The sequence below is a fragment of the Carica papaya genome, chromosome 8, assembly GCF_054855325.1.
Source record: "Carica papaya isolate Zhongbai chromosome 8, ASM5485532v1, whole genome shotgun sequence".
In the NCBI taxonomy this organism is placed as follows: Eukaryota; Viridiplantae; Streptophyta; class Magnoliopsida; order Brassicales; family Caricaceae; genus Carica; species Carica papaya.
The window spans coordinates 2,773,257-2,786,634 of NC_142316.1; the positions used below are offsets into that span (position 1 = coordinate 2,773,257).

At 37.9% G+C, this 13,378-nt stretch overlaps 1 protein-coding gene across 1 annotated transcript; it reads right to left on the minus strand.

Annotated features, from left to right (window-relative positions):
- Window positions 1-2,086: 2,086 nt before the first annotated feature.
- LOC110826025 (uncharacterized) lies at window positions 2,087-10,043 on the minus strand. Its single transcript, XM_088209733.1, has 2 exons — window positions 8,793-10,043; window positions 2,087-2,200 (listed from the first exon to the last, which is right to left on the minus strand). Exons 1-2 carry the CDS (start codon window positions 10,041-10,043, stop codon window positions 2,087-2,089), a joined length of 1,365 nt encoding a protein of 454 aa, XP_088065859.1.
- Between the last annotated feature and the right edge of the window lie 3,335 nt (window positions 10,044-13,378).

Below are 13,378 nucleotides of genomic sequence, written 5' to 3' on the forward strand. Positions count from 1 at the left end.
GGGCGTTGGTTAGCCCAAATGGTATGACTAGGAACTCATAATGTCTATACCTGGTTCGAAAGGCTATCTTGGGGATGTCTTCTGTTCTTATTTTCACTTGATGGTAACCTGATCGCAGGTCTATTTTGGAGAATACCTGCGCACCCTGCAACTGATCAAAGAGGTCATCAATTCTAGGAAGGGGATACTTGTTCTTGATTGTGACCCTGTTTAATCCTCTATAATCAATACATAGCATCAACGTTCCATCTCCCTTCTTGGAAAAAGTGACTCCGGCACCCCACGAGGACACACTGTGTCTGATAAAACCATTGTCTTGCAATTCAGTGATCTATTTCCTCAGCTCCTCCATCTCAACGCGATTCATGCGGTAAGGAGGAACCGAAATAGGTTGGGTGCCAGGCTGTAGATCTATGGTGAACTCCATTTTCCTGTCTACTGGTAGTTTGGGTAGTTCATCTGAAAACACATCTGGAAAGTCTCGGACTATCGGAATCTCTTGAATACAATTCTCTTTCTTGAGTTTGTCTAGTTAGAGAAAATAGCAAGGTTAAGGTACTCGACAATTAAAAAAATTACCATCAAGGAATAAATACTAAATGATTTTATCAATTTGTAAATGGTTCCTCGTTAGGAGGATTAAATACAACCTTTTTGCTAAAGCAATCTATGGTGGCGTGGTACGCCGCTAGCCAATTCACCCCTAAAATTACATCAAAATCCCTCGTGCCTAATTCTATTAGGTCTACACTCAATTTTCTATTTGCTATCTCTACGACACAAGCCATTAGACAACTTTTTCCAATAGTGTTACACTCCCAGCAGTAGACACAAATAACATGGAATCAAGTTTATCAGGTAATACATTAAATTTGGATGCAAAAACAGGTGAAACAAATAAATGCGATACACCAGTGTCAAACAAAATATGAGCAAGATGGTTACAGATAGTGTACATACCCTATACCACGTCCAGGTCAGCATCAGCATCGGCATCCTGCTGGATGAGGTTGTAAGCCCTGCCTTAAATAGGAGGTCTTCCTTGATTCTGATTCCTTGGGTACTCTCTCGCATAGTGTTGGGCACTACCACATATGCGATGGGTGTTGTTGAGGCGGTAGCATGGTCGGTCCCTGTGATCTCTGTCGCAATGCTGACAGATCTTACCACGTCCTGCCACTGGAGCCTGAGGGGGAGCCTGGATCACTGGTCTGGGCCTCTTGTTCTGTTGGACAGGCGCAGTAGGTGCTGGTATGCGGGGTGGAGCTGAGGGTCTGTGGTTCCTTGTTGACTAAGGGAGGGTGTGGAGGCTCCTCTCCACTAGCTGTGCCTTGGCCAAAACGACCGAGTATGTCCTGAGCTCCAGTACAAATAAATGCTGTTTGATCTCTGGGTGGAGGCCCCACTAGAACCTTCTAGCCTTCTTGCCCTCATCCATCAACATCTCAGGGGAGTATCGGCCCAACTCCAAGAACTTATGAGCATATTCTGACACTGTCATGTTTCCCTAGACCAATTGGATAAACTCCATCTCCTTCAGATGTCGGATGTGCTCTGGGAGGTACTCTGCATGAAAGATTGCTAAGAACTGTTCCCATGTAACCAGAACAGACAGGGTGGTCTGCTTGAGTTCCCACCAGCGCTCTGCTTCTCCCACCAGCATGTAGGTAGCAAGGGTGACCCTCTTCTCAGGAGTCACTCCTAGGGTCTTGAATGCCTTCTCCGTCTCCGTCAACCAATACTGAGAATCTTTAAAGGAGGATTCCCTTGCAAAAGTGAATGGGTTCAGTCTCCTGTATCTCTCTACGTAACCTGAGTCCCGCGGAAGAGGGACTAGGCTAGGTTGAGGATAGATTGGGAGGCCTTGTGGTGGTACTTGAAAATATGGTGGGGGCACTGGATTATACTGTGGCAGTGCCAGGCAGTACTGTGGTTGGGGCACCAGATTATACTGCGGCGGTGGCATCGGGTGGTACTGTGGAGGAGCAGGCTCGTACCAAGGTGGCTCAGGATTCTCTCGTTGCAGTGGTGGCTCAACCTATGGCAGGGGAGGGTCAGGTAGCTCCCTTCTCTCCTCTCGGCCCTGCTAGGCAGCAATAAGTCTCTCCATCATCTCAAATATCTTGTCGACATCTTCCTGAAGTGAACCATCCTGAGCTGCTCGGTTTAATGGGAGTCTTTCTCTTCTCATCTCTCCGTACTTGCATTTCACAAAGAAGGGTTGAGTAATGATTAATTGGTTTCGTGTTTCTCTAAGTATCATTGTGTAAGGGATGAGTCCGAGGAATACGGCTCTGATACCAACTGTAACGACCCCGAAAATTTAGAAGGAAATGTATATAAAGAATATGAGTGCGGAAGTGAAATAAAAGGTTCTGATTAATATCCCTTACACAAGAACTTAAACGTACTAACAATATCAAAAAAATAAGTCTTCTAAAGGAAATACTAGAAATGAAACACTATAAGGAAACTAATGAACATCTAGGCATCTACTCGCCGTCTTCTTGTGGATCGAGTTCGGGAATCAAGTCCTCCTGATCTGAAATGGTTAAGTAAGAAATGAGCTACACTAGCCCAGTAAAGACATCACACTATATCACCGTTACAGAAGTAAAAGTTGGTAGAAAACAAAAAATAACCAATGAAGCAGTAGATTTAAACAAATTCATTTATCAATAAGCAAACCATTTACCGTCCACTTACCTCAGTGAGATTTATAAAAAACGACCAATGGAAACAATAACATCATAGATATCATGAATTCATACAAAATCTGTAACATAGCACACGTCATACTTTTATATTTTAATCATCAAATAACAGTTGCCCACTTTTTATCAGCCTACTAGTATCCATGGGGATCCACAGGGGTCTCCGCTGTACGTGAACCCTTCCCTTAACAAACTTAATTTCCAGGGCCGTCCCCATACCCTGTCTGGTATGAGGGTGAAGCAGGTCATCTCCATACCCCGTCCGATATGAGCGCCAAAATATTTAAAGTCTCCATACCCCGTCCAGTATGAGACAACGTTCCCGGTAAGGTTCCCTATGAACCCAGTCCGTCCACCATCTCCCACGATACCTAGTGAGGCTGTCATCTTATCCAATTATCAATTCGCATCCCATTCCTATTTGTCCTTAGTCTCCGTTACCAACTCAAACATGAATACTTAAATAAACAACGTGCATCCAACAAGGCAAGCATATCTTAGATTCACAAAATCAAGCAGTAGTGAAGTAAACAGTGATTCATACATTCAAAATCACAGAATAAATAAAGCAGATACCATAATGTATTTAAACTGTAAAATAAATCAAACAGGAACTGACAGAGAAATATGTTCGATTCGGGCTTCATTAACAACCGTAATTAATTATGCATATCTACTCAGTTTTATCATTTATTCAGACTTCAATCCCATGATAGGAAATAGGGTGAGGGGTCCTTACTTGATTCGACGTCGAAAACCAAATTTTCACTGCGCTTACAGGCAGTCCCTGGGTTCCCTGAATTTTTTTTTTCAGGAACTAAAACGCGCTTACGGTATCTACAAATGTCCCAAATATCTTAGGGCCTACTCGGCCAATTTTAGAATTTCGGCGCGGTGGTGGTGATCTGCCTCAGGTTGGCTGTTTCCAGCTATTTTTGGTCGAATTCAGCCAAACTTGCATTGGTTCCTATGAGAAAATACCCCTAGGGCCCTCGGTGGGCCCAAAAAATACAAAAAACCAAAACTTACCGACGGCAGGACTCTCCGGTGCGGCGGCTCCTCCGGATCGAGTCGCGATTTGGTGTTTTGCTTCGGTCAACCTGTGGAGGAGGGAACAGTAGTCACAATGGTGAAAAAATTACATCGAACGGGAATCGGGAAGGGCCTGATCGGAGGCAAAAACTGAGAAAACCTGCAGCGGCATCGCTAGGCTTGGGCGTGTTTTTCGGCCAATTAGTCGGTTTTTTTGTTTTGATTTGGCCATAGGTGGGTTCAGCATCGAATTCTGAGCCAATGTGAGAATTTTTACCTCGTTTGGTGGCCAGAAATTGCTCCGGTGTGGCGGCAGGTGGCGGCGGTCGGCTCCCTGACGGCTAGGCTGTCTTCTCCAGGGAGGGGCTCTGGCGAGTAGGGTGAGAGTTTGGGTGCAGATGAGATTATTTATAACCATCCGCTTTTAATCTGAGCCGTTCATCGCGATTCAATCTGCGTCGTCTGATCGCGATTAAATAGAAAATGAATCTAGGCCGTTCATCACGATGCAATCTGGGCCGTCCGTGCACGATTCAATCTGGTCTATCTGTGCCTATGCAATCTGGGCCGTCCGTGCGTGTTTTTGATTTGGGTTGTCCGTGCGCGCGGGAACGGATCTCAGCCGTTCAATCGCGCGCATGCAGATCGCCCACGTGGTTCCCTTCCGCGTGGCCTCCCGCATCAGCGTCTCTGCCACACGGCGTGTCCTGGTTGGCCAGGGCTGCTGACGTGGTGCAATTTTTTTAAATTATATTTTGACCCCTAATTTTCAATTTTCTTTTTAAAAATACCCCCAGTACCTAAATTTTCACCCTTTTTTTTTCTAAAATTGTTTACAATTAAATCCCTAAATAATTTTTTTTACCCCTTTTTATTATTATTTCTATTTAAATAAATTAAATTAATTTATTGATCTAAATATTTAAATATAATTATAACATATTTAATGTCTTATAAAAAATAAAATTATAATTTTTAGATAAAAAATATTTATTTAACTAGTTTAATTTTCAACATTTAATGATAATTATATATATAATGCATGTAACTCCATAATAATAAAAGAAAACAGTAATATAAAAAATTAACTCCCTTTGGAAAATCATCAAAAATAGTAAAAATTATATTTTATATAGTGAACAGAACAAAAATAAAAGTGTAACAATAACTAAAAGATATGTACTAAATTATGTTATAATATAAATAATATAAATAAATCTATAAGTAAAATATAGCCTTCTTTGTTGCCGATTGTGGTTTGTGAAACAAATAAAGAAATTCCTAAAATCTTCGCACAGAAAATAAAGAAGTAAAAAAAAGATAAACAGTAATATTTACGGTTTTTTATGAGTTTATGAAAAACTGTAAAACGGTATTAGTCAATACTAAAAACTCATACAATGTTAAGGGTGGATTAAGGAAAAATTTGAAAGTATAACATTAACATAGATTATAAATTAGTATAAAGGTTTAGATTAAAAAAAAATCAACTAGCACATAGGTTGATAGGGCATTAATGTTAATTTCTTTAATTTGACGTAGATTACACGTTAAGTGACACGTTATTGCACACTAGTCATGAGTAGGTAAGTTGTGAACCACATATCAAAAAGTTAACAACCTCTATACAACATATAATGTTGAAAGTGGATTTCGGTAAAAAAATTGAAAATACATTTTTAAAATAGGCAAAAAATATGTACAAAATTTCTATTAAGAAATCAAGTAATATAGAAGCTAATAAAATATCTCTACTAAATGAAAAATAAAAACCTCAAAATTTGGAAACATTCTACTTATTTTCATATTAAGCTTTACATTTTAAGATAATACGTCGAAAACTGAATTTTCACTGTGTCTACGGGCGGTCCCTGGGTTTCCTGAATTTTTTTTTTGGGAACTGAAACGCGCTTACGGTATCTACACATTTTCACTCTGCCTACAGACCCAGGGCCTACTTGGCCAATTTCAAAATTTCGGCACGGTGCCACCGCCGCGAGCAGCGGCGATCTGCCTCAGGTTGGTTGTTTTTGGTCGAATTCAGCCAAAATTGCGTTGGTTCCTGTGAGAAAATACCCCTAGGGCCCTCGGTGGGCCGAAAAAACACCAAAAATTGAAACTTACTGGCGGCAGGACTCTCCGGTGTGGTGGCTCCTCTGGCTCGAGTTGCGATTTGGTGTTTTACTCTGGTCAACCTATAGAGGAGGGAACGATGGTCAAAATGGTGAAAAAATTATATCGAACGGGAATCAGGAAGGGCCTGATCGGAGGCAAAAATTGAAAAAACCCGCAGCAGCGCCGCTGGGCTTCGGCGGCATTTTTCAGCCAATTAGCCGATGTTTTTGGTCAGATTTGGCCATTGGTGGGCTCAACATCGAATTCTGAGCCAATGAGAGAATTTTTACCTCGTTTGGCGGCCAGAAATTGCTCCGGTGTGGCGCCAGGTGGCGGCGGTCGGCTCCCCGGCGGCTGGGCTATTTTCTCTGGCGATGGGCTCTGGCGGGTAGGGTTAGGGTTTGGGTGCGGATGAGATTATTTATAACCATCAACTTTTAATCTAAGTCGTTCATCGCGATTCAATCTAGGCCATCCGATCGCGATTAAATAGGAAATGAATCTGGACCGTTCATCGCGATGCAATCTTGGTCGTCCGTGCGTGATTCAATCTGGTCTATCTGTGCCCGTGCAATCTGGGCCGTCCGTGCGTGTTTTTGATCTGGGTCATCCGTACGCGCGAGAACGGATCTCAGCCGTTTGATCACGCACACGCGGATCACCCACGTGGCTCCCTTCTGCGTTGCCTCTCGCGTCAGCATCTCTGCCACACGGCGTGTCCTGGTTGGCCAGGGCTGCTGACCGAGCTGCAATCTTTTTAAATTACGTTTTGACTCCCAGTTTTCAATTTTCTTTTCAAAAATACCCCTAGAACCCAAAATTTTACCCTTTTTTCCCAAAATTTTTTCAATTAAATCCCTAAATACTGTTTTTACCACTTTTTATTATTATTTCTATTTAAATAAATTAAATTAAATTAAAACCATATATTATTACATAATAAATCATTATATTCATATAATAATTACAAAAATTAAAATAAAATAATTATAATAATAAAAAAAAAGAAAAGGGTTGGGGTGTTACATTTACGGCTTTTTATGAGTTTATGAAAAATTGTAAAACGGTATTAGTCAATACTAAAAACTCATACAATGTTAAGGGTGGATTCAGTAAAAATTTGAAAGTATAACATTAAAATAGATTATAAATTAGTATAAAGGTTTAGATTAAAAAAAAATCAACTAGCACATAGGTTGATAGGGCATTAATGTTAATTTCTTTAATTTGACGTAGATTACACGTTAAGTGACACGTTATTGCACACTAGTCATGAGTAGGTAAGTTGTGAACCACATATCAAAAAGTTAACAACCTCTATACAACATATAATGTTGAAAGTGGATTTCGGTAAAAAAATTGAAAATACATTTTTAAAATAGGCAAAAAATATGTACAAAATTTCTATTAAGAAATCAATTAATATAGAAGCTAATAAAATATCTCTACTAAATGAAAAATAAAAACCTCAAAATTTGAAAACATTCTACTTATTTTCATATTAAGCTTTACATTTTACGATAATATGCTTTAAGTTTCTTCTTCTCTCTATTAATGAATTTTTTTTATTTTCTCTTCCCTCCTCTTTCTACAAGTCTCTCTTTCTTTTTATTACTTATTGTTAAGTGTAAGATCTAATTTCTTGAGCAATTTGATGTCTTATTGAATGGGAGAGAGATGAGAGGTGGATTAATCTCACTGGGTATGCTAAAAGTTTATAATGGCAAATTTACTGTCTAAAATACTTAAACAAAATTATATTAGAAAAAAATCAATTTATATTTATTGACAAATAAACGAGTTTTAAACTATTCCTTCTTTTGAACTCCATAGATATTCCTTGATTTGACAACCAAGGTAAACTTTGGTGAAAGAAAGACTAATAAATACATGCTGGAAATTTGTCACTTTTGCTTATTGATCCCTTTATGAATATTGTCACGGAAGACTCAGTCTAATCCTTAAAATGGCTTGAATACTTGAGGGCTCGAAGAAATTATAATGACTCTTTTAAGTTTGATAGAAGATTTTTATTCATAGATGTGGTAAGATAATTAAAATTTAAAAGAAAGATTCTAGAAAGTAATGTGAAAACTGTTGTTTATCCATCTCTTATAACTTATATTTCAATTGGGCTTGAAGTTACCCTGATAGTACCATTTATTAGTTTCGGCCAACTTGAAGCAATAGACCAAAATTCTAATGAAGTGCTTGAGCTTTTTTCTATTTAGCCTATGCATTTATTTGAATTAACTAAGCCTATTGATTTATCAGTTTGGTCTACTTATACTTTCAGCAACTTTTGTCATTACTTTCACGAACGTTTTTGCTTTTATGTATACAAGTAAACACAACTCCAACAAGTACGTATTAGGCAAAAATTTGCTCCTTTTAAGATAAATATCATGGTAATAATATATAATTCAATCTCTACCACCTTCCAAATTCCAGTAATTAGAAAATTTAATTTTATAAGTTACTTGTATTATCAATGTGATTCGACACGATATGTGGTATTAAAAATAGCTTCATTATAATAATCAAATTATGAAAGATACAACAAAACACACAAGAAATAATAAGAGCCAAACCTCTTACCCAAACATTACAAAGACATAGACACGACAACCATAACACGTCCATGAGCACAACAAAAGAGGTGGGACTTTGCGGCAGATAGAGCCCACTTTATTCTAATAAGTAGTTAGCTAGGATACCACAACCATAGGTTTCTTTCCCTAGCTAGGATACCACATCCACAGATTTCCTGTCCTTTTACAACCATCAGAGTTTCTCTTCTTTAATTTCATACTTAAAATTAAAGGAGTTAATGCCAGTGTAAAGACCATCATCCAGATAATAAGTAGTTTGTTCTCCATTTGTAAGGGTATCGCGCTGAGAGTATGAGAATGGAACATCACATGTACCTACTGTTGCAAGCAACATCACCCTCACAGTAGTCATTGGTGGCACAGTAGCTTTGTAAACTGTTTGTATTTCTTGTTTTGTTTCCTTTGTTTCTCCCCATTCATACGATCCCTCGAAGTCAGCAGAAATTTCAATATTTCCTTCTGCAATGATTGGAATTCCTGTCTTGATGGCGGTTGTAACACCCAACTTCAATGAAACACTTGAGTTCCAAGTTTTGCTTGTTGTATCTGAATATGTGAGCGTGATTTCGACTTCATCTGATTGGTTTGTCTTATTCACTGCAACTCCATTCGCCATGGTGATAACTTTCTCACCATAAACTCGAGCATCGAGGAGGCGAAAGTTGACATTATAGATTTGCCTTGAAATGACAAGTTCTGAAACCTCCATCCTGGCCTCCTTAGGAATAGTTGGCACTGAAGCATTAAGACAACTTGTTTTACCTTCAGTTGTGAGTCGTGCGCAATAATAGTTGTTTCCAAAGTTTCGAAGAGCAACAACATTGCTGGCAACTTTAACTGGCCAAAATAATGTATCGGGATTATTATCTTTGGTGTATGTTGTGTCAGCCCATATCCAATTTGGACTACGCCTCCAAAATTTACCGAAGTAATCAGATTTCACGCGAACGCTTCCGTCATTGGTTGTAAAAATTTCATAACCCACAGTTGGATCCCCGATATCATTAGATGCATACTGATGATATTGATGTCCTTCTATCCAACGAGCACTAAGATATTGACCATTGTCACCCTTAAAAGCGACATGTTTGGGCAATATTAACAATGACTCCCAATCAACAATTATGCAAATATCACACTCATACTCTTCAGGATGATCATAGCCTGCGAACAAACAATCACCGAAGGGTGGATCTAGCCTCCACAAGGAGCAATAATGTTTAAGTTGAACATGGAGAAATCGAAGCTTTTGAGAATCGCCATCTATGAAAATGGGTTGAAACAATGTGCAAGACCAGTCAGATTGATTTTCATTATGTTGGTCAGCACCACAAATAATCCACCAATGATTTTTGGACCACCTAACCCAATATTTGTTGTTGTAACAACACCGCAAGTGTACCAGTCCACTTGCAGTCTTAGAAGGCTCTACTTCAAACTTTGAATAGGGACTTACAACCTCATCTCCAGAGAATTGGAGAAATCCATGCACTTGCGTATCTTCATGAATGTAGCGTAAATATTTGTTGTTGTATTTTGATTTTAGGACGATGTACCTTGGCAATACCATTTTCTCTCTTCTCTTCTCACTTGTAAAGTACTCTCTTCTTAACTAATCTCACTTTTGTAATTTTGTTAGGACAATTTGCTACGGTATTTATAATAAACGTTCAGACAATGAAAAGTTAATTTATTGTCATTGTGTCTTGTATTTTTAGTGCATAAATGAGGAAGAAAAAAACATGTGATTGTGGTGGATCTTAGTGCATAATTTTGGTGTGAGAGTGAAGCAAACACTTGTCAAAATCTTGGTAAGCCTTAGAAACATGTGAAGTTATTTTCTAATATATGTAATTAACTAGAAATTAGTTAGTATTTTACACTAAAATGTGGAACTGGTTTTAAAGTTGTGAGTTTTGAAATACAATTTATATATTTATGATGATAAATCCCCATATATATATATATACGTTTTGTAATTTTAAATCATTTCTTTTTTTCTCTTTTACTTTTTACAAGTATTATAACTTTTAAATATTTCAGAGTACTTAAAAGTTTTATTTATAGATAAGATAAAATATCTAATTTTTAAATATAATTAACATACTCAATGTTTTATAAAAAATAAAATCGTAATTTTTAATTTAGTTTAAATTTTAAATACAAATACAATGAGGGATTTACCGCAATCAAATAATTTTTATATACAAAGATGAATTGGAAAAATAAATGTATATAAGATTGTAGAATAATATAAGCCAGGAAAAATAAATGTATATAAGATTGTAGAATAATATAAGCCAAAATTACTTGATCATATACTTTAATACATGTGTTTAATTAAAAATTAATTGTAGAAATTATTAATGCTGGTTCATGATTTATGGTTTAATATAGTGAGAATATGATACAATATATATATATATATATATATATATATATATATTACTCTATTTCAAAAAAGCACTTTGACTTAACTATTGATTACAGACATAATAAATTACGACTAATAATTTTTTTTTTATTTTCTTAGAAGTTATATACATAAATAAAAAATTCTACCAATCATGTATATTTTCATATTTTTTATCTAATAAAAAATTATGTTACTGTAAAATTGACATATGTTTTTTATATTTAGAAAATTATAGTTGTTTATTATTACAAGCCACCTTTGTGATTCTTAAAGAAGTGTCAAGCCTTTGAGAATGGCAATTAACTCTACATAAATCTATTAATTACATTTTAAGCAAATACTTCATAATTATCATCATAATTACAATATAATATTTGTTAATTACATATGTTTATGTGATGATTAAGGACGTACTTCATGTATCATAATTATTAACCAGGTGAAGCCCGTGCTTAGCTCTGAGTTAAACTATATATATATATTAATTTTTAATAAATATAAAGTGAAAGAAAAAAAAAAGAAGTTTTGGCCTAATTTATTGATCTAAATATTTAAATATAATTATAACATATTTAATGTCTTATAAAAAATAAAATTATAATTTTTAGATAAAAAATATTTGTTTAACTAGTTTAATTTTCAACATTTAATGATAATTATATATATAATGCATGTAACTCCATAATAATAAAAGAAAACAGTAATATAAAAAATTAACTCCCTCTGGAAAGTCATCAAAAATAGTAAAAATTATATTTTATATAATGAACAGAACAAAAATGAAAGAGTAACAATAACTAAAAGATATGTACTAAATTATGTTATAATATAAATAAATGTATAAGTAAAATATAGCCTTCTTTATTGCCGATTGTGGTTTGTGAAACAAAAAAAGAAATTCCTAAAATCTTCGCACATAAAATAAAGAAGTAAAAAAAAAGACAAACAATGATATTTACTGTAACGACCCCAGAGATTTAAAAGAAAATGTATATAAAGAATATGAGTGCGGAAGCGAAATAAAATGTTCTGATTAATATCACTTACACAATAACTTAAACGTACTAACAATATCAAAAAAATAGGTTCTCTAAAAGAAATACTAGAAATGAAAGACTATAAGGAAACTAATAAACATCTAGGCATCTACTCGCCGTCTTCTTGTGGATCGGGCTCGGGAACCAAGTCCTCCTGATCTGAAATTGTTAAGTAAGGAATGAGCTACACTAGTACAATAAAGACATCACACTATATCATCGTCACAGAAGTAAATGTTGGTAGAAAACGAAAAACAAGCGATGGAGTAGTAGATTTAAACAAATTCATTTATCAATAATCAAACCATTTACCGTCCACTTACCTCAGTGAGATTTATAAAAAACGACCCATGGAAATAATAACATCATAGATGTAGCGCCCGGAAAGGAGGAGGAAAAAAAAAAAAAAAAAAAAAAAAAAAAAAAAAAAAAAAAAAAAAAAAAGGGGGGCCACGTCAGCAGCCACGTCAGCAGGCCCGGTCAGCAGTCCCGACCAACCGGGGCCTGCCACGTGGCAAGATCGCGTCACTCCGAAAGGAGCCACGTTGGCGATCCGCGTGGGTGCGATCCGACGGCCCAGATCAATCACGCGATCGGACGGCCCAGATTCAAACGCACGGACGGCCCAGATTCAATCAAAAACGAACGGCCCAGATTAAAACGAAACGAACGGCTGTGATCAAAAGGCAAGGGGTTATAAATAGAACCCCCACACCAGACCAAAAACCCTAGCCGCCAGCCGCTCGCCGGAGAAGACGAACCAGAGGCCGACCGCCGCCACCCGCCGCCACTCGCCGCCGCACCGGGGAAATTTCCGACCGCCGATCGAGGTAAATTTCATACCCCCGACTCGTTTTTCCCCACTGATTCCTCCTATGGCCAAATCGAAGCCGAAATCCCGGCCAAACGGCCGGAATACGCGGCCGAAGCCCAGCGGCGCCGCCGCGCCCCCTCTCGGTTTTTGCCTCCGACGAGGCCCTTCCCGGCCTCCGTTCGATGCAATTTTTATATCACCGTGATCACCATTCTTTTCTCTACAGGTTGACCGAAGCCAAATCACCAAAACACGAACTTCGCCGGAGAGTCGCCGTACCCGAGAGCGCCGCCGCCGGTAAGCTCCGCTTTTCCGTGATTTTTTGGCCCCCCGAGGGCCCTAGGGTTGTTTTCTGACAAGGACCAATGCGAGTGTGGCCGAATTCGGCCAAAAACGGCCGAAAACAGTCAACCCGAGGCGACTCGCCGCCGCCAGCGGCGGCGCCGTCGCCGGAGCACGGCGGAGCCGCCGTGCCGGAGTTGCGATTTGGGCCGAAAGAGGCCCTGGGCCTAATTTGGATTTTTTTTGGAACACGTGCAGGTACTGTTAGCGTGTTTCAGTTCCCCGGGAAAAATTCAGGGAAAATTAGGAACAGCCTGCAGGCGCACTGTGAATCGTATTCGGATCCCGAAAACAAG